The sequence below is a fragment of the Schistocerca nitens genome, chromosome 1 (genome assembly GCF_023898315.1).
Source record: "Schistocerca nitens isolate TAMUIC-IGC-003100 chromosome 1, iqSchNite1.1, whole genome shotgun sequence".
Taxonomy (NCBI): domain Eukaryota; kingdom Metazoa; phylum Arthropoda; class Insecta; order Orthoptera; family Acrididae; genus Schistocerca; species Schistocerca nitens.
This window is the reverse complement of record NC_064614.1, coordinates 1181814152-1181835461: the sequence shown is the minus strand read 5'-3', so window position 1 is coordinate 1181835461 and position 21310 is coordinate 1181814152. Positions and strand designations below refer to the sequence as shown.

At 38.2% G+C, this 21310-nt stretch overlaps 1 protein-coding gene across 1 annotated transcript in view; it reads left to right on the top strand.

The window, feature by feature from the left end:
• The window catches only part of LOC126233282 (baculoviral IAP repeat-containing protein 6), a 321293-nt gene that overhangs the window by 206036 nt on the left and 93947 nt on the right, over positions 1-21310 (top strand). The window contains exons 44-50 of the mRNA XM_049942854.1: positions 3712-3868; positions 6795-7055; positions 7333-7463; positions 8074-8248; positions 8386-8586; positions 9883-10162; positions 18380-18645. Of these exons, the coding sequence (XP_049798811.1) occupies positions 3712-3868; positions 6795-7055; positions 7333-7463; positions 8074-8248; positions 8386-8586; positions 9883-10162; positions 18380-18645 (1471 nt within the window). The remainder of the gene's footprint in view (positions 1-3711; positions 3869-6794; positions 7056-7332; positions 7464-8073; positions 8249-8385; positions 8587-9882; positions 10163-18379; positions 18646-21310) is intronic.

Below are 21310 nucleotides of genomic sequence, written 5' to 3'. Positions count from 1 at the left end.
ACATTCCAACACATTCCTGCCATTGTGGTGCCAGTTTCAGTATGTGTCCTGTTTGTGTAAGTTATGTGTCCTGTTTGTGTAAGTCCATTTGGCTGGGGTATAGCCATTGATGGACTGCAGATTTCACTTCCACATCTGTCTCGAAGTGTTGGCCGGCCAGGAATTTCTTCATGGGGCCAAACAGATGGAAGTCCAACAGCAGAAGTTCCAGACTCTATGGTGGTTACTGGAACCCCCCCCCCCCCCCCCACAGACACACACAAATTTGGTGATTTTTTAATAAACAATAGTAGTCACCTGGGGGGCAAGCATTGTTATGAAGAAGTTTGACATCAACAGCATTAATGTTGTGACATTTGTTGTGAAGGGCATGATGCAACTCAACCAAAGTCTTACTGTAGACTGCACCATTTACGGTGGTCCCATGTTCATAAGTCCACCAATAACACACCATGCATATCCCAGAACACTGTCACAAGCACTTTCTTAGCAGAGTGAGTCACCTTGAATTTTTTTTCGGGCTGGAGAACCAACATGTTTCCACTCCCAAAGATCTGCTCAGCCTTGGGCATGCAGTGGTACACCCACGACTTGTCACCATTGATGATTCGTTTTGGAAAGTCATGCCCTTCTGCGGCATGACACACAAAAATTTTCAAGCTTGTCATCATTCCGTTGCCCTTGTGGTTGTCTGTCACGATAAGGTTCATAGTTGCCCATGTTGGTCATTCAAAATTGTTGCCTCAGTGACATGTTTTGGGGTTGCAGCTGTTACCAGCCACCTGGAGCATGGCAAATCACTTAGGATTCACATGGCTGTCTTGGAAGCATGCACACCACCTGTAAATATTGCTACAGTCCATACAGTCATTCCCATACATGTTATGCATGTCGATTTGAATTTCACTTGTTTCATGCCCTTTGGATCATAAGTATGTCCCACACTTCGGGCTTCTCTAGCTAGAACAGCACATGAAAACAAAATAACCTCTTTAGTGCAAACCTCAAGGTATATCGTTGTGATATTTCAATATTCCAGCTGCATTTCCAGGGGAGAAAAAAATTATTCTGTGTTACTTTCTGATCCTCCCTCATAGTTAATTTCATAGCTTTCAAGCAGTTCCAAATCCTTAAATATAAAAACATGGCAAATTTTTTAAATCAAAGCTGTACCAGAACAGTACTGCTTAACATGGCCCATGTAGTGCAGGGTTGGTCGCAGAGGTGGTATAAGGTAAGATCAGGATGTTCTGTGGAGTAATGGGTAGCAGAATGCTAGTTTGGGGAGACAGAAATAAATTTCACAAGGATATTTCTCAACTGAGAGCAGGTAATCAGCACCCTGGCAGAAAAAGTGGTACAGCAGTTCCAGTCCAGAATGATTCTTAGTGATCAGATGTGCTTACTGGGAGTGGTTAGTGAGAATGGTTGGAAAATGAGCCATAGAGGAGGGTATAACATGAGAGTGCTGTTTGTGGATCAGTTTTGGAAAGTCACAGTGTCTGTGTAGGCCTTCATAACAAGTATACAGTGTACTGGACAAAGGATTACTACTCACTCCAGATGCATTTTCTTGGCAGAAAAAACTGTACGGTGGAGATTTGTTGCTGTGGAAGAGATGTAAGATATCAAAGTTTAGTTAGTGTTAAAGATTGTTAGATTTGATACTGTTGGAGGCTCTTATGGAATCATCATAGAAATGGCTGTAGATATCGACGAAGGTAGCACATTGAACTTCTTGTAAAACAGATGAAAGATCCTTGGCTGTGAATAAATGAAAACAATTGTCTTAGCACAGATCACAAAGATACTGTCGGTATACCAAAACCAGCAAAATATTTAGGATTTTGCCTGATTGTGCATGGTCACAATTGGATAAGGGTGTGAACTGGTAGAGACAAGGTTTGATAGCATTGTTGTCAATTCAGGGGGTGAGTGAAGGAGAGTTGATCTCTGACAGTTTGGTTAGATTTGTGTGGATGGCTAAAAGTTGAGGGTCTTGGAAGAATTTATACTTCTGCAACATTAAGGTGTTGGACATGTGCATTAACAACAGTGTAATGCATTTGCTGGATTCTAGCTTCTGTGGGATATTGGAGGATTGTTTGAGTGGGTGACAGATAGAATAAATCAGCAAGACAAGGTCTGGGAACTGTGAGGCTAGAGTGAGTGGGAATTTTGTAATGTTTCATACATCTTGTCTGGTAGAGGTATCCTGAGGCACACACAGTAAAATAGTAGAGTTGGTTACTTTTTTGTTGGTGGTTTTTGAATGCCTGTACCATTGCAGAATACTTTGTTGTTCAAAAATACTTTTTAGTAGTTTTCTGCTACATGAAAGGAAGATGTGATTTATCATAATTTTACTTTCTGTATGCCAGCACGCATTAGAAATAACTTCAGCATTTTGAATGGCAATAATTTCAAACAAAATAGGATACATAATTATTTTATCTGTAACAATGTGCAAGGCACAATTTTTATGCCTTTTTAGATGAGATTGCTCAAGTGAGAAAATTTGATTTCATTAATTATGGTGATATTCTGTTGAAGCTGTTCACACTTCTTGGATTTAATGAGTGGAATGCTAATGACTTTATACAATACTGCTCTCTTTGATTATTCAGTATTCTCATAACAGTGTGTGTAGACTTTAAACTGGATGAATCTCCTGCAAGGAAGGGAATTAAATAGGGTTTGATCATTTGAACAAATGGAGGCAACAAATGTCAACATGCCAGATATAAATTGAACAGTGGGAGTTATTGCTCCATCTGATTGAAACTATATATCCTTGTAGAGTTCATAAAGTTTTCACCAGAGAAAGCTTTTCTGACTGTCTTGGTATTGTCCAGGGTCACAGAGCATATATATATATATATATATATATATATATATATATATATATATATATATATATATATATATATATAAACAAAGATGAGGTGACTTACCGAACGAAAGCGCTGGCAGGTTGATAGACACACAAACATACACACAAAATTCTAGCTTTCGCAACCAACGGTTGCCTCATCAGGAAAGAGGGAAGGAGAGGGAAAGATGAAAGGATGTGGGTTTTAAGGGAGAGGGTAAGGAGTCATTCCAGTCCCGGGAGCGGAAAGACTTACCTTAGGGGGACATATGTCTGCTTGTGTCTGTATGTGTGGATGGATATGTGTGTGTGTGCGAGTGTATACCTGTCCTTTTTTCCCCCTAAGGTAAGTCTTTCCGCTCCCGGGACTGGAATGACTCCTTACCCTCTCCCTTAAAACCCACATCCTTTCATCTTTCCCTCTCCTTCCCTCTTTCCTGATGAGGCAACCGTTGGTTGCGAAAGCTAGAATTTTGTGTGTATGTTTGTGTTTGTTTGTGTGTCTATCAACCTGCCAGCGCTTTCGTTCGGTAAGTCACCTCATCTTTGTTTTTATATATAATTTTTCCCACGTGGAATGTTTCCCTCTATTATATATATATATATATATATATATATATATATATATATATATATATATATATATATATTTTCCATCTAAGTGAGACTGAGCTTTCAAGGGTCTTGCATGCTGAATATCTTGGATATCTGACCTGTATAAACTTTGCAAAAAATAAAAAAGGGAATGAGCTGAATAATTTCTGCAGCACCGTTTTCATTTGTGATGACCAGAGGAAGATCCTGGAAAAGAACTGCAATCTTTTATCATCTCTTTCCAGATACCCAGGCAATCTGAAGAAAGTATGGATACAGGTGAGAACCAATTGCCTGAGAGTGAAACAGAACAGAGGGGGACAGAGACTCAACAGTCTTTTATGCAGCAGCAGAGTTCGCAACCAGAGCAAGAGCCAAAGGTTCCTTGTGCTGCAGACACAGGTGAGTTGTAGTTGTAATTTCTTTTTGAAATTGTTTATTGTTCTGGACAATCACATAAAATTTCCAAAATGTTTCATTATCCTGATTATGTATATTTACTGTAGTCTAGGGCACTGTGCACATCAACATGATAGTTGCAACAGCTAACGAGAAACCTCACTTGTTAACAGCATCTTCCAGTAATGCGTAGACTATATTGCGTGCCTTCTCAGTGAGCACTGGTACCTTAAAAAAAAATCAACATGATAGTTGCAACAGCTAACGAGAAACCTCACTTGTTAACAGCATCTTCCAGTAATGCGTAGACTATATTGCGTGCCTTCTCAGTGAGCACTGGTACCTAAAAAAAAAAAAAGGGAAATTCCCTCAGACAAATGCATTCTTATTGTTTTCAAGTTCTGTTTCCATGATTGTTTTGTTCTGTTTCCCTAGTAACTTTTACAGGATTCCCTGAAGCCCATCTACATCATCATGTTCTCATAATCACTGGAAAACAACATTTTTAGGGTTTCATACCTTAATCTGTAAAAATAGAACCCTTATAAGCTCATTTTGTTATCCATCTGTTCGTCAGTTTGTTTGTTAAGATCATTTTTTCTCAGGAATTGAAATAGATATAAAGTTCAAATTTATGCTACATACAAAGGTCCATGGCCCCTTGGCAGTGTAAAAAATTTAGGCTTGTATGTCAGTGCAATAAAAAATGTGACTTTTTGATAATCACAAACTCACTGATCAGAGGATAGGCAAAGTCAATACATCTGCAATTGCCACTGAGCATAGCATGTTAATATAACACCAAAATTAATAAAATAAATGAAAAATTTCACAAAAAATTTTAACCTAGAAGTTAAAGTGAAAAGAAAATTCTTGAAAGTCTTGGAATTCGTGGGTCCAACATCTTGCCAGAATTGCTATTGATAACATGAAAATATAATTGAGGTTCTTGTTTCCCAGGATGGATGAACTATGTTTATACATAATTAAGTTTGTGCTGAAACCTCTGAGCACAAGTCCTACTTGTGCTTGTCCTGTCTTTTTTCCAGTTTCATGTCACTTGGATCTTACTCACTTTAAGAGCCAGCCTGATTTGGTGTTTACCTCTGTGTCCACAAAAAGCCAATCTCCATTATATCAGCCACTATGACTCACTTTGACACTTTTCTCAGGTTTCTACCTCTTATATTAGAAAGGTGGTCCCTGTTACTTCTTAAGTATTCATGAACAGCACAGGTACATTCACACACAAAGCACACTGTTGAAGCATCTCTCCTGTCATGTGAATGCACACAGCAGGAATGAGGCAGCGAATTGGCTGTGCCTTTTGATCTACTCTAGAGCGGAACAATATGCACCATTCTAAAAACTTACTCATGGATGCAGTTATGTCAACTTTGTGAGCATGTGTTGATTAGTCTGAGAGATGAAACTATGTTAGGTTGTTAAACCTTTCCAGCGTATTGATACTTCTTCAATAATGTTGGTTTAATCCATCATTTATTTTGCCATGGTCATGATAGTTGCTGTGTAAGTAGTTTATTAATACTAGTGTTGTGTATGCAAGTGTCATGTTTTATGATGTATGATTTATTTTAATGAGTTAAAACATTATGAATGATGTGAGTTTTTTCACCCATTTCTGGCTTGCAGTGGGTGTATGATATCGGCACGTGTCTTTGACAAGAATTTTCATCTTTGGTACTGATATTGCACATTAAAATAAAGGGGCAATAAATCCATTATCAAAGATGAATTTTGTATCAAATATGTAAGTGGGTAACTTATCTCCATGTAAGCAGGTGACTGAAGAAAGAATATCATCACCGACAAGGTTTTAAGTGATTAAATGTAACGTGTGTGGTGAAATTTAATTGTTGCATACACAGTGCCATCACTGACCAGATATTCATACTACCCTTTTATCATGACAAAATATACTCACATTACAGGTTCTCTTGCAATACATCTGGAGTTTAGTTGTTGTTTCTTGAGTCAGTATAATGTAATACAATGCTTGAATCAAATCAGGACCTGAAGAGATGCTGTTGTTTATTGATCCATCGTTTTCCTAAAACAAATCTGTTTTCATGAAACTTCATCAGACTTACCCAGGCAGCAGTGTTCACTGGTCCAAGGGTGCTCTTTGTTACTGCTTGCAGCTATTCTAGTGAAATGTCCCATTCTGTTGTGCTGCTGCAAATTTCTTTTCATTTTTTCCTAAGCTGTGAATTTCCATCAGTTCATCCTAGCTGTAACTCTTAGTTTTCTTTTACATTGTTATTTTGCACTCGATTAATCGTGTCAGAGAATATTGAGCAGTTACATGCCTACAGTGTTAAGTGTGAACACTGCTCCACTCCATTGTTCTTTAATCACTTCTCTGGGTATTCCACATTTGCACTTTCGATGGCGAATAAGCGAATAATCTATAGTAACAAGACAACTTTTGTTAGGGGGAATCTAACTCTGTAAATACTGTTTGTATTAATGTAATGTATAATATTTCAGTCGGATGCTTAACTTTTTGTCAAAAAGTAATTTTAAGAGTCTTATGAATATGCTGGTAATAAGTGTCTGTTACACGATATTGTTTCTTCAATGACTTGAACTTAAGTCCTTAGATTACTTAATCTTTAAATTTTGATTTCACAGAAATGCCTAGTTTTACAGGTAAATGACATTTGTGGGTGGTAGAGCAGGTAAATCTTCTTATTTAATAATCAGTTTTATTTGGTTTTAGCTGTTTGATGTGGATAACTTTACTTGTGAGTGGAACAGAGCTTGGTTATGAATAGAATGGTGTCGATGCAGTTTTAATACCAATAATGATCATTTGTAAAATGTGGTAATAATTTATGTTAGTAATGTAAAAGCAGTACTGGAATATTAAAAGATACGTTTGTTAAGGATGTTGTGCTAATTACAGTGCTGGAGCAACAAACAACAGTAATGCGACTGCTGAGTTCTTTAGCGGGCTGCTCTGGATCGACTCTGGCAATGCTCCTGGGTTCGGCAGGTGCATCTCCCGCCATGAATGCCTCAGCAGGAGAACAAATTTCTGCAACTGCTTTTGGTGACCTAGAGCCTTTGTCTGTTGGGGATGCAGTCTTCCAGTTACTGCTCATGCTTGCTCGAAAGGCGACAAAGCCGACGCTAATGTTGCAGACACTCTACGATTTCCTATCCTGTGAGTATACTAGGTTGAGTTTCTAGCGGGTGCGCGTGCGTGCGCGCGCGCGCGCGCGCGCGCGCGCGCGCGCTCGCACACACACACACACACACACACACACACACACACACACACACACACACACACAGCAAGGCAGCTCTAAGCATTTGAATAACGTATGGCTTTGTGCTTCCATTATTGCTTTGCTTTTTATGGCAGCTGGCGTATTTCATTCACGTTTGACATTATTTTGCACATTGTCTCTGCTCTCACTTCCCTTCCTTATTGTTTTCAGCGTGCAATAGTAAGCCAAGTGTTGGAACTATTGGTGTTATGCAGCTCTCAGAACCCCTCCTGTGGTTCATTCTTCACGTGCTCGATTCAGAAGAAGCACTTAATGAATTCAATAATATGGGAGGAATTAAGGTATGATAAGAGTAATTGTGTGTAGTAGTTGTAAAGGGAATGTCTTTGATAAATAGTTTCCACATTGAGGTATGTATTTGAATGAGCCTAGTTTTGAAGGTGTGTCTCACTTTCATTGTATGAATTTTAATTATGTACTGTTAAGAAGTTTTGAGAGTCACTGTACAACATGCACAGAGATAAACCTTGTAGAGCATTTAAAAGTCCAGTTTATACAATGAATAGTCAGTTAGACTTTGCCTAGGTACTACACTCAATTTGTGAACTGACTATTTTCAGACAGAAGTCTGCATTCCGAGTAAGCATGATCTTGACACTTGTTTACACATTAGTTTTCACTGTAACGGTGACTTCAGGTACTAGTGTTTGAGGCAATGCAAGTTTGGAGCTCAGATGGTTTTCTCAATTTTTCCTTGTTCATTAATTTTATGCTACAGTTGTGTTAATGTGTCATTACTTATATGTGTGAAGATAGAAATGTGTAAAACAGATGTTAAGTGTGTTGATTTTGGTCAGGATGCAATTACTGAAGATTTGTTCATGGATTTTAAGTTCAGCTTTTTTAAAAATCGTGTCATAGTTGTGTTGATATTCTTGAAATTTTCTGCAGGTAATATGTGAAAATTTGGTCAAAAGCAACCAGGCTTTAATAAACTCTCATCCAAGTATGGTCTCAGTGGTTATGCAACATTTCAGTCATATTCCATCAGCAAGTACAAGTACTGGCAAAAAACTCTCAAACCCTATTGAAACCTATGAAGGCTTACTCAACTTCGCACCTTTAGGTAAGTCGAAACACTGATTTTTATTACACATCCTGACATTACTTTAAATGACTCTTGAGCTAATTCAAGGTGTTATCGATGTTAAGGGAGCAATCTATAAAAATTCTTGTGATGTGGGAGTGCTTTTTCTTTGACAGGTAACATCAGTGCTAGTAATCTAACGGCACAGCCAGCTGACGTGCTGATCCAGTCGGCACCACCTCACCGACGTGCTCGGACACCTGCGTGGTCGTATCACTTTTACCCTGAAGAAAGCTGGGTGGAGCTTACTCTCACATTACCGTGTGCTGTTCTGTTAAAGGAGGTACAGCTGCAGCCCCATTTAACATCACTTGCTAGTAAGTCTGCTACTTGGTTACTGTCCAAATTTTATTTTGTACAATACCCAGTAATGTAATTTAGACACTAAAAAACTGAAATACACAGTGTTTTTACACATTATTGAATTTCCACAAGGACCAGCTGTTGGCTTTTTAGGCCACCCTCAGACAACTTAAGGCTAAAAAGCTAAAAGCTAGTTCACAATAAACTATACTATAAATGCCCGCCCACCATGCAGTCTAATGCATGGCTTTCCGGGCTGGGAAGGAGTGCCTGGTCCCCGACATGAATCTGCCCGGCAGACTTGTGTAGAGGTCCAGTGAGCCGGCTAGTCTGTGGATGGGTTTTAGGCAGTTTTCCATCTGCCTCAGCGAAGTCAGGCTGGTTCCCCTTATTCCGCCTGAGCTACATTATGTCAGCGATTGCTGCCCAAACAAGTTCTCCATGTACGCGTACACCACCATTACTCTACCAACACTGGTCTGGTATGAGACATTCTCTGAGATGGTCCACCGGGGACCGAGCCACACAATAAACCTGAAGGAGTGGTTATGTTCCTCCAAGTACTGACAGAATATTTGGTAGATGTAATGTAAATTCTTCGGCATAACTGTCCTGAGCAATATGAAATTTCGAATGAATGAGTATTATAAAGGTACAGTTTGATACCAGAATTGCATAGGTTTTGGGGATATCAGCTTCTCTATGAAGGAAGTAGTATTAAAGCTTCCAGGAGCAGACGACCCAAAGCAAATGAAATAAATGTGTGTGTGCGTGTTCAGCACAACTCTGATAGCTAGCTTTTTCGTTTGTGTCTGTCTATTGACAACTCAACACTTCTGCTTTTTGATGAGTGGTCCCCTTTAAACCAAATGAATTAGCAGATAATTTATGTAAAATGTGCTTTCTCTCTTAAAATTTCAAATGGAGAAAAAAGAAAAGTGCTGTGTGGGATAGTCGAGTAGTTATTGTATTTGTTACATCCAGTGTTTGATTCTTATATTGATTTTGTGCTATACAGTTTGACAGACCACTAATGAAACTTTTATTAACAGCTTACGTAATGTTAAAATTTTCTTATCCAGTTTTGTTGTTTTGCACTTGATAATGTTGCAGCAGCTCATAACTTAATAATATTTGTACTTGGCGTAAATGTTCTAATAATATGCACATGGATGTGTTCTCTGTTTATTGTCTTATATCCCCTTTAATCTTTTGAGCTCACTTACTGAAGGTTAATATCAAGAAACATAATTGTTATTGTGTAAGTTATAATACACATCATCTTATAATGTTGATGGTTATTTTCTCAGCGTGCCCTTCAGCAGTAGCAGTGGAAGTATGCCGCGACTGCAGTGTCGGTCTAGTGCCTGTGTGTCCCCCAGTTCCCACCAGCGGGCTCACATTTATACGACTTCATCTGCCACAGCCAGAAATTGTCACCAGTGTGCTGCTTCGACTTTATAAACCTCACGATTCTTCAAACATCGGACTCTCACAAATTCGCTTGCTTGGTTCAACTACTTTTGGGGAAACTGCTTTCCGTACAGTGAACATGGATGTGCCTGATGAGGAACAACTCACAAAATCAAGGTACTGGAGCCTTCTCTATCTCTCTGTTGCATCCATCTAAGGAATATAATCCAGTATGAATTTTTTTTATCTTCCAATAATATTCCGTCACTTCACTATATCGTCCTCCCTTTCCCCCCTCCTCAATGCCCCCCCCCCCTTACCTCTGCACTTTCTTTGGAGCATGTCAGACTTTGTTATTTTAGTCATCTTGTGTTAAGAACATAATTTTTATATATTGTACCAGAAAATTGATATGACAGCAGAATAGTGGATTGGTATTTTTCTAATATCTGTGCTGTTGATGTACTGTTAAAAACTCAAGTGAGAGAAAAGAATAATATTGCTTTATTGTAGTAAAAAGGGAAGCTGCATGCAAATAATAAACAAGAATAATATTTTCAAGGTATTGTTTGAATTAGGAGTCTCAAGGGAAACAAAAAAAGTTGCTCAGTGCATCAGGATCTAAACTGGGATACTCGCCGAAGAGTGACTCAGGCATTCTATATTGACCATCTTTGATTTTGGTAAAATGTGTACAGAATATATCTAAGCGGCTTGCATCGACTTACATCGAGTTGCAGCTCCATGTATAACTTGGTGTATGTACTAGGGCCAGTTTCATGAGGGTTACTTTCTTAGGTAAGGGAACAGTGCAATTAAATTCTAAAATTTGGCAATATGTTGTTCCTGATGTAATAGAGGTGAGATTCTGTAAGGTGCATCTTGACACTACTTTTGATTAATAAAACAAATTTTCTCACAACCACTTTTCCTCATGTTTTAGCAGTGAATAGGCAGTGAGTACGAGACACTAAAACAATTATCATTTTCAGAACTTTGTCTGTCTGCCTGCCTGTCAGGAAGTTAGTGAATCATGAACTTACCTACAAATGTATTCACTATGATGTGCTTTCCCAAAACTATCAAATGCACCATTCTTACCCTATACAATATACTTTCTATTATCCACTGCCTATTTCTCCCACCTCTCTCCCCTTTCTCCCCCTCCCCCCTGCTGAAAATTTTCCATCAACCTGGGAGTAGTTACGACCGAGCGATAATCTCACATTACAACACAACTGTAGAAAGCAATGTGCTCCTCAAACACTGCAAGAGATGTATAGTATTTTATTTCAAAGTAGTGTAAGGTAATGTGAGATTGGATTGTACTCTATTCGTAGTAAGTACAAAATTTTCACATATACTGTGATGTTAAAGTAGTATCTATTATAAACATTAGTTACTGATTTTAATTGTGATATTGAAATTAATTTATATTTTTGGGCAATCCAAATGCATTTTTGTGTACTATAATTATGGATTATGCATGAAATTTGATCATCCATGATTTTCAAGTCCCCAATTGCTGTGGATAATCAAGAGTTTACTGTATTTGAAATAGTGTCTTAAAATTTACATCTTATTTTTATAGCTGTTAAGACAACCAAAAAGACACTTTAAAGGCTACCAGATACATCTATTTTTGGTTGTATATCGTTTTAGTTAAGGTGCAAAAATTTGACTTTATTTGTTGGTTTTATCAGTAGATTTAACCCTTTCACTGCTATAGGTGAGCTCTTTGTGTTCTGTGCTGATGCTGCTCTTGTTATGGCTGTAGTGCTTGCCAAATGCTAGTGCCTGTGCTGAGAGACAGCATTCCGGCTAATTTGAAATAGTGACTTTTTGAAAACTGTTCACTCGATAAGGAACAGAATTTCTCTTTGTTATGCCATACTTACTGGGTTACATCACATTAAATAAAGCATTGCATGAAATTTTAAATAGTTCACAGAGGTAAAAAAGCATTGCATAAATTTTGCTTATAGTTGATTTTAGCTCATACATTTCAGTGAATGAAATGTAAATAAGATATAGAAATTTTAGTTAAAATTGAGAGCAGAACAATATCTTATTTCATTCTTGAGTTGTTGGGTTGTGTTTCTAAAGGACAGTTGTGCATGATGCATCCGTTCACATTCTTGCATATCATGAAATATGTGGTCTTAACAATCATCATAGCTCATAAACGATCCAAGATATTGAAACGAGGTTTTATGCTAATGATAGCACGCAATGAGACACATATGTTGTATGATAAATACTCGAAAGATTTATATTCACTGATATATGGAAGTAACTTGTCCATAGTTGTGAGAGATCGCAGCTCAGGCTGCATTCAGACGACCGTAGCATTGTAGAAGAATCCAAGTGGTGTGCATATACACGTCCACAACACTTGGGGGATGATGTAGTAGGACATATATACATGCCAACAGCAGTGAACAGGTTAAATACAGTTTGTTTACTTAGTGATCAATAAAATTTCTGTTCTTAGTCTCCTTTAAAAACCTGTTTGAATTATTATTGTCTTACATAGCTTCAGTGAAGTATTGAATTATACTGGACAGTGACTGTAGAATTTCAAGAGAGGTTACTGGACTGCATTGTAATGAAATGAAACCTGTTGTAGTCATGTCAGCTGTGTATTTGTGGTAGTGATGTCAACAAAGGGCCATTAAATCCTTGCAGCTTTCAAAGTATTAACGATTCTGTTTTTTTGCAAAGTCCATAAATACCTAAAAGCTGCAAAACAATATTCCTTAGAACAAGACCAGCTTAATCAGTTAGCTGGTTTATGCTTCGATGAAGCTGCACAGATTTGTGTTCATTGTGAGGTACTGCTCTTACACATACATAAATATTTAGATAGTTATGTTGTAATAATAGAACACAAATAGTGCAGAAAAGACTTTTTCTAAAAGAAAGCTTCACAGATGTTAAAACCCCTCAGTATTGCTAAGCCATTTGTCCAGAACCCACAATATCCTTTCTTCCAGGAGTACTCACCTTGCTAGATATTCAGAAGAACTGCTGTGAAGATAACTGAAGAACTACTAATGCAGAAGTAAGGCTGTGAGGGTGGTTTGTGAGCCCTGCCTAGATAGCGGAATCAGTAGAGCACGTGCAGTAGGCAAAAGATTCCAGGCATGTGTCCTGGTCTGGCACACAGTTTTAATTCTCCAGATAGTTTCAAATCGCCACACATTCTGCTATGAAATGAAAATTCCTTCTGCACAGATGTTAATTTCATCTTAATGAAATGCAGCTGATGGAACCAAAGTTTTTGGAGATCTGTTTTTAATCTTAAGGCTGTTGGATTATCGCCATTGAAATTTCAGTGATTTGATTGAGTAGGGGGGGGGGGGGGGGAGGCTTTACACGGCGAAAGATGCATAAGGTTGAAGATGATATATTATAAAGGAAATTGCAACAGTTGCAGATTTGATCCTGGTGAAATGGAGAAACCTAAAGCAGAATTACTCAGAGCTGGTACTTTAAAAAGACCAAGGGAGAATTTTCTGTTTAAATAAAGTGACAAAAGCAACAAAGAATTGAAGGGGAAAAAAGAAATCTTGGCATATGCGATAAGCAAGCATGGAAAGAAGCTTCCGAAAAAAGTAAGTTAAAAACTTATAGAATTTTTTGTAGATTTAATACTTTAGTCAAATCGATCCAAGCAAAAAAAAGGACTGTTAATTCAAATAAGTGCAAAGAAACAGAGATGCAGATGTACCTTTACTGTGTAAAGTGAAAGAAATGTTTGCTGATCATCGAAACTGAAATGGACATGGACTTAGATTTCCAACAATTTGTGAATTATGTCCAAAGTGGTGTTACTGTATTTGCAGGAGATTCACACAAAGCTTCTGTGTGACAATACATAAGAATGAAAAACTAATGTTGACACACAGCCTAGTAAATGAAGATTAAATGATGTTGCCTACAAACTCATCTGTTGCTTGTAATGAGAAAGCTATAAATCAGTCACAGATAGAAAGTCCAGAACAGATGATCTGAAAAAACCTGTAAGATGCATTTGAACTAGAAAATAGTGACCTTCAAGTACAATCAATTTTAGCAATGGATTTGCACTGATTAGACACTGGAAAAAATGATTGAAGAACTAGTACCTAAATTGTGACTTTTTTAACCATAGAAGGTCTCAAACTGGCCACCTTGATTACATTGATTGACTTTGCTGGTAGTTACTGCTTGATCGTTAAAGATGTGGTTAAAGGATCTTATTGGAAGAATTGTGAAGCACCACTTAACCCATTTTTTATTTACTACAAATATAATGGAAGATTAAAAAGTATCAGCTGCATCATAATCTGTGATAACCTACAGCATGATACGGATGCAGTGCACATGCTTTGGATGACCTGATAAAGTTACTCAAATATACTTATACCCAAATAGAGCCTATTCACTATTTTAATGATACTTCAGCTACCCATACAAAAATTTTAAGAACTTTCACAATTGTTTCTATCATGGAAGAGATTTTAATGTCAGTGCAGAATGGAACTTTCGAGAAAAAACCATGGCAAATCATCTTGTTGTCTAATTGGAAGTAGAGTTGAACATTAAGAAGCACAAAGTAACATTCAGAGTCTGATAAAAAAAATGTTTACTTTATTATTGCAAAGAAAATTTACAGCTAATGGATATTTCTTTTTATCAGAAAAGAAAGGCATTTCGAGAAATAGACGAACTGATTGCAAAGCCTGACTCCTTCAGAATGTATGAGGAAGTAAGGCAGGCAGCAAGGATTTACAGCAGGGAAAGCAGAGAAAGTAGGCTCCTCATAAACAAAGTGGGCAACTTCCTACTGTGTGAGGCAAAGGAACAGATTGAAAACCAATTCAGTGACAACAGAGTTATCATGGTGTCTGCGAGAGTGATGATATGGTTATCGCAAGAGCAGAAGTAGAGCGTACCATAACAATATTGATAATGGGAAGGATTAAGCGTCTGACAAAATGGATGTTGAAGTACAAAAGCTGTTCAAGGATGAACTCTCTCTTTCCATACCAATTGGTTTATTCAATAGTATATTTCGAATCAGAATTATACCACGTGACCAGTCCATTTCCCAAAAAGCCCAATGCAGAATGTTACCGTGACTCCAGAATGATGAGCTTAGTGAGTTATGCGCTCAAGTTATTCCTTGAAATACAGCAATTGAAAATATACCATACATGTGAGGAGAGCACTGGAGACTCTCAGTTTGTAGTCAAAAGTGTTTTCAGGACTTAGGAGATATTGCTCAGTTATCAAGTATTGATTCAGCAATGACATCATGTTTATGTTGATGTGTATGCTTGTTTTTAACAGTCATGAAAAAGCTGTTAATACTGTTCAACAAGGCAAAACAGATGGATATCTTAGACGAACTGGGGCCGGATGGTTGTTACATCCGATTGATTGGAAATCTATACTGGAACCAAAATACTGGTATCCATGTCAATGGTCAACTGTCAGAATAATATTAATTATAAAAGGAGTTTGCCAGAACTGCTTAATCTCCCCATTACATTTCAATATATATATTCTGAAAAAATTCAATATATGTTCTGAAAAGAGGTGGCGGGTTTAGTATCAATATGGTGCTGGGAAAGGTAGTTTTCCATAACCACAAGACCAAGGGCATGGGAGATGGTGGTGTGCAAGAGTGTCGCATGTCCATTGGCCAATGAGGAGTCAGGTGGTGATGAAACAGGAACTGTGGAGAGGCAGTGAAAGAAATGAGCAGTGCCTTGAATGTAGGGTGGAAGGTTACAGACAGTAGTTTGGAAGTGTTGGTCCACAGAGACAGAGGTCTGTTCTGTGGGAGACCACAGAATGGACAATACATGGCTCTCTATTGATATTGTTACTCCTCTATCTCATTCACAATCACTGATGCTTTTCTTTTCTCATACTTGATAACAAGTTTTTTTCCCCATACTGTTTTACTAGTTGCTCTTGGCAAAATCTCCTCCTCCTCCTTGTTCTTCTTCTTTTGCCCTCTTGCTTGTCAGCTGTTAATACTATAATGCCTATCTTACATTTGATAATTGTTGTCCCAATTTGATAATTATTTATTGTTTAAAAGTCAGTTCTTGTCCCATCATACACTTCACACTCATGTTGTTTACCTCTGATTTCTGTTAACCTGTAGCTCTTATTGATTTGTAATATCAGCAATATAAGGAAAATATAGATTGCTACTTACCGGAAAGACGACACGTCAAGTTGCAAACAGGGACAACAAAAAGACTCTTTCACATTAGCTTTCAGTCAAAGCTTTCATCAGAAAAGAAATCGCAGACACACACACACACACACACACACACACACACACACACACACACACACACACACACACACACATACATACATATTCATTCATACATACATATTCATTCATACAGCTGTATTTGCCTGCATCTGCACTTTCTTCTTTTCATTAATTCACACAAAATTACTTTAGGATTCATAGTTTGGAAGGACACATGGGGGATAAGTTGCCACTACTTGCATAAGACACAGGAATATTATTATGCTTCATTCGACTCATTAAAACTCACAAAGCATTCAGTGTGTAGGTATGGAACTGGGACTAATGTTTTCTGTGAGTCTTGCACTGTGTTTTCATTTCAGCTTTCTGTAGAGAAACATATTTTTTAATGTGATTTACAGGGAGCTTACAAAAATCCATTTCATGATGACAAATTTTTGACAAGTGACAAACTTTCTTGCTATTGAGATTAGGTGTATATATTACACAAACAGAATCTGAAGATTAAATAATATTTGCATATGCTTTAAACTTGAACTGTCAGAGGCCTCAAATACGAGATAATTTGAATTTAATGTGACACATAATGGTCCACTCATGCTAAATGGTCACATGCTGCATTTCATTATAGGGACAGATCACTCTCTGTTGTTCTCGTTACTAATCTGTCATGTGGTTATATCTTCTCTCTCCACCAGCAGCATAAGGCTATAGAAATGTCCATATTGAGAAACCAGGTTGTACTGAACAGTAAATGACAATCTGAGACTGCCTTGAAAGACACCTGCTTCCTTAAGGTTTATAACTTACAGAGTGGTGAATTTTCCTACCTGTGGTTCAATCATAATATGTCATGTATTGCAGCACAGCAAATGGATGTACTTAGAAAATTTTTGTATTGATAGGGTGTTTTCCCTCAAAGTTTCCAGTTTCAGATATTTTCTAGCTTCCTCTTTGTTGTGAAGTATTTCCTTACCAATCTTGACAACATTGTTTTTGTTTATGTTCATATCTGCAGCAGCTATTTTTGCTCACTTTGTTAATAGACTTCCACACACAAAGTATTTCTCTCCACTGACCTAAAACGCTCCTCCCACCAATAGAACAATCTCATACATTTCCATTTGTAACAACAAACTTGCTTTTGTCAGTGTTTAATATGATATACAAAAAAACGGTAACAACAAAAAGTAGTAACCACTGCTTCCTTAAGAAATAAAAAAACAAAATCACAGTGTGCAGCAGAGAACCATACAGGATAATAAGTTGTGTAAAGCCTAGTGCAAGTGGGAAATGTTTTAATGATGATTATGAGGATTTGGCAAACACTGTTGTTTGCTGGAGCTCCAGGTCTCATGAGGTTCACTGAGTGTGTACTGTGCCACCCATGAGAGCCTCACCCAATACTTTTTATGCAACTGTGAAGGCTAAAATAATTTTGAACTGAGTATCAATGTCATGATGATGTTAATACGGTTAAAACTGTAACCCATAATGCTGCTTCTGCTCCATTATGAAAAGAATAGGTTGCTACTCACTATATAGTGGAATTCCAGCACTACACAGCCTTTTATTCCTCCAATGCATCCACAGTCCTTTTACTTCCCTCCTTTTCCACCCTGCCCGTCCTGCACCCTCTGTCTTACCTCCTGACTGCACCTAACTGCCATAGCTTTTTCCACCTCATCCCTGTATTCTTCCACAAGAAGCTCTTTACTGTCCCCCGCCCCTACCTTGCTATCCCTCCAGCCTCCTCCTTACCCCCACCACCCAGATTGCGTCTCCCATCATGCATAGTAGTTCGCAGTCTGGCCTCAGCAGCCAGAGGAATGGTCATGTGTGTGGAGGTTGCAATTTTGTGTGTGGTGTGTGTGTGTGTGTGTGTGTGTGTGTGTGTGTGTCTAATTCAGAAGAAGGGGCTTTTTGGGCGAAAGCTTATGTGTTTAGCAGTCTTTTTATTGTGTCTATCTGTGACTCAGCATTTCCACTGTATGGCGAGTAACAATCTGTCCTTTTTATAATATTGTCATTACTCCATCCTAGATTTTCTGTTGTTTGTCTTCAGGAGGTGTGTATAATTTAATGTATAGTAACCTAATTTATGGTTTCAGTTTAGGCTGGCTGCGGCTCTTGCACCACTGCCTGTGTCTGCCGATGATAGGCTCACCCTTGGCACGTGGAGTGGTTGCATCTGCTGCAGAAGTGGAGGGGCTGCCTGAAGCTTGTTGTGGCTTGCTCCTGGTGCCAGCACCTGCACCTTCGCTCTTCACACCCAGCCTGGAGAGGGTTCTGATCCGGTTAGGTCTTCACTCTCGTGACCTAGGCCTGAAGCAGATCAACACCCTGCTCCGGAATGGGGCTGCAGCTTTTTTGCAAGGTCAGTTTATTAAACAAATTGTATCAAAAAGAAAATTCACTGGAGAAAACTTTAAAATTACAAGGAAACAAATGGCAGGCCAGTACCTGTCAGGATGCAAAATACCAGTATTGACGGAGACACATTTAAAAGTGAGAAAACTGTTTCTAGCTTTCACAACTCTTAGTTGTCTCTTCAGTGAAAAAATAGGAATAAGTCTGAGGAGGAAAAGAAAGTTACTGAGATGCCCATGTTGAGTCAAGCCCGCTTGTGAGAATGAGCGGAGGAAAAGATGGGAGGACAGATATCAGAGTAAAAGATCAAAGATATTACATTAGTAAGTAATGTGCCAATTTCATTCCAGATAAGATATCGCAAACTGAGAAGTAATTGTGGATTGAGCTGAAGAGAAATGGTAAGTGGAATAAATAGTGAAATTAAGCAATCCGGGGAGTGAAATGAGTTTAGTAGGGGCTTGTAAACTTGCTACCATGTGATGGCCGGAGAGGTTGTTCTGGGAATTCTTTTGCCCTCCTTACCAAGGTGTCCGTCCCTTCTGTCTACTTTCCAAAATTCACAAAAATCGTCCATGTTGTCCCATTACAGCAGGCTTCATTTCCCCTTCCAAAGGCATATTAGCACTAGTAGAGAAATACTTCCAATTCATCAAACATATAAAAGCCTTTCACACTATTTTCGTAATACATAACTGATGCAAATCTATCTGCATCCTATACAGGCTGTGATATCATACATAGTCAACCACAAGGAAGAAAACCAGAAGAAGACATCACTGATTCAGATTTCTAGCCATACACTGCCCCCCTCCTCCCCTCAAAATGCCACACCAGCCATTACAGTAACAAACAATGGACAAAGAGTTCTAGATTAATCTAGTTTAAGACTGTTTCTTTTTAAGTAACATTTCTCTGTATGTATGTATAAACACCTGAAGATGAACAGAACATGTTTGAAACGCGTTGTATTATGTTAGATTAAACATAAAAAGTGACTGGTAGCAGAAATTAGAAATAAATAACGATTAAAACATATTTCCATTCTACAGGGAAGTTACCACACACACCTAGGACTCACCCACCAGGAGCCCTCCATGTCACTATTGATGAGATCTCATTCTACGACTAATCCACTTTCTGCAACAGCTTAACTCCTTTTCCTGACTCATTCGCATCGTCATACTCCACATTGGAAGCCAAACTTCCTTTATGTTGACCCTTACTTCATTGAAACTCGCATCCACCTCAGTTCTTATAAAACCAACCAACAAGTAGGCACAGGAAGAAATCATTTTATTTTTTAACCAATTGAGTGTTATTTTCTGTCCAGTTGTGTGTGTTATTAACGCAAATTTCAGTGTTATTTTCTGATGGTTTAATATTTTTAAATTGTGTTCTTTATTTACATTGTACTGCATTTGTTTTTAAGTATTACGTTGAAAGTGAAGGTATACCTGTCGATTATATTACACCTTTTGACATCACAAATCTCATTTATGTTAATACTTCCGGGAGTGATGGTTCTGCAAGGTTTGCAGGAGAGCTTCTGTAAAGTTTGGAAGGTAGGAGACGAGGTACTGGCAGAATTTAAGCTGTGAGGACCGGTCGTGAGTCGTGCTTGGGTAGCTCAGTTGGTAGAGCACATGCCCGCAAAAGGCAAAGGCCCCGAGTTCGAGTCTCGGTCCAGCACACAGTTTTAATTTGTCAGGAAGTTTCATATCAGTGCACACTCTGCTGCAGAGTGAAAATCTCATTCTTTTTGAGTTCTTCTGTCTGTTTTGAGTGTTGTCATATGCTGTCCTACCAGTCTATTGTTCAACATTGTTGTTATATTGTGAGACAGTTCATCTAATTGATTGAGCTGTTTCAGTGTATCCAAAATCTCACTTAACATTTTTGTATTCATACTCATAGTGATAGGCATATACTACAATGTTGAGATTATGCACTCAATATCGCTAACTATTTTGAATAAATGTTGTATCCCTTTAAACAAGAATGTAATACTGCCAGTAAACATAGCCACAATGTGAAGCAGTGCACACAGCTGTCAACTGTACATGGCGCAACTCCCCTAGTTTGTTGTATATTGTGCAGCAACATGAAACCCATGCCTTCTTGTGTGTGTGATGCGATGCAACGCCTGCATCAGATGTCTCATAGCTGTAGTCTGTGCTGTTGGTGCACTGAACCACCCTGCCGACAGACTGTGAGTTGATGGAGTGTTGCCATCAGGAACTGTTCTCAGTCTTGTAAATGTTGAAACCATTCGCAGACTTCCATTTAAATGACTTATTAAATCTTAGAGCCAGTATTGACATATGAGAACCACTTTTAATGTTGAAAGGTTACTCTCTCCTACAGATCTTCTTTGCTCTGTTTATTTTGCTGTTATTTAATTATCTGGTTATCACAAAATAATATCTTCCTCACTTATTGTGATAACATATTTCAGGTACGTCTCTTCTCTTTAACCCTGTTTACTGTTGTTGCCCATAGAAATGTTCTATTTCCTGATGATTTTGTGGTGAAATTCTTCTTTGCATCACCACAGCCTTATCACAGTGCCTTTTTCTTTCATTTCGTGGTCACCACACAAAATGTTTTCACTGGTATTCACTACTGGAGAGTAGGATACTGAGATCTGTCAGTCTCTGTTCATAATTACC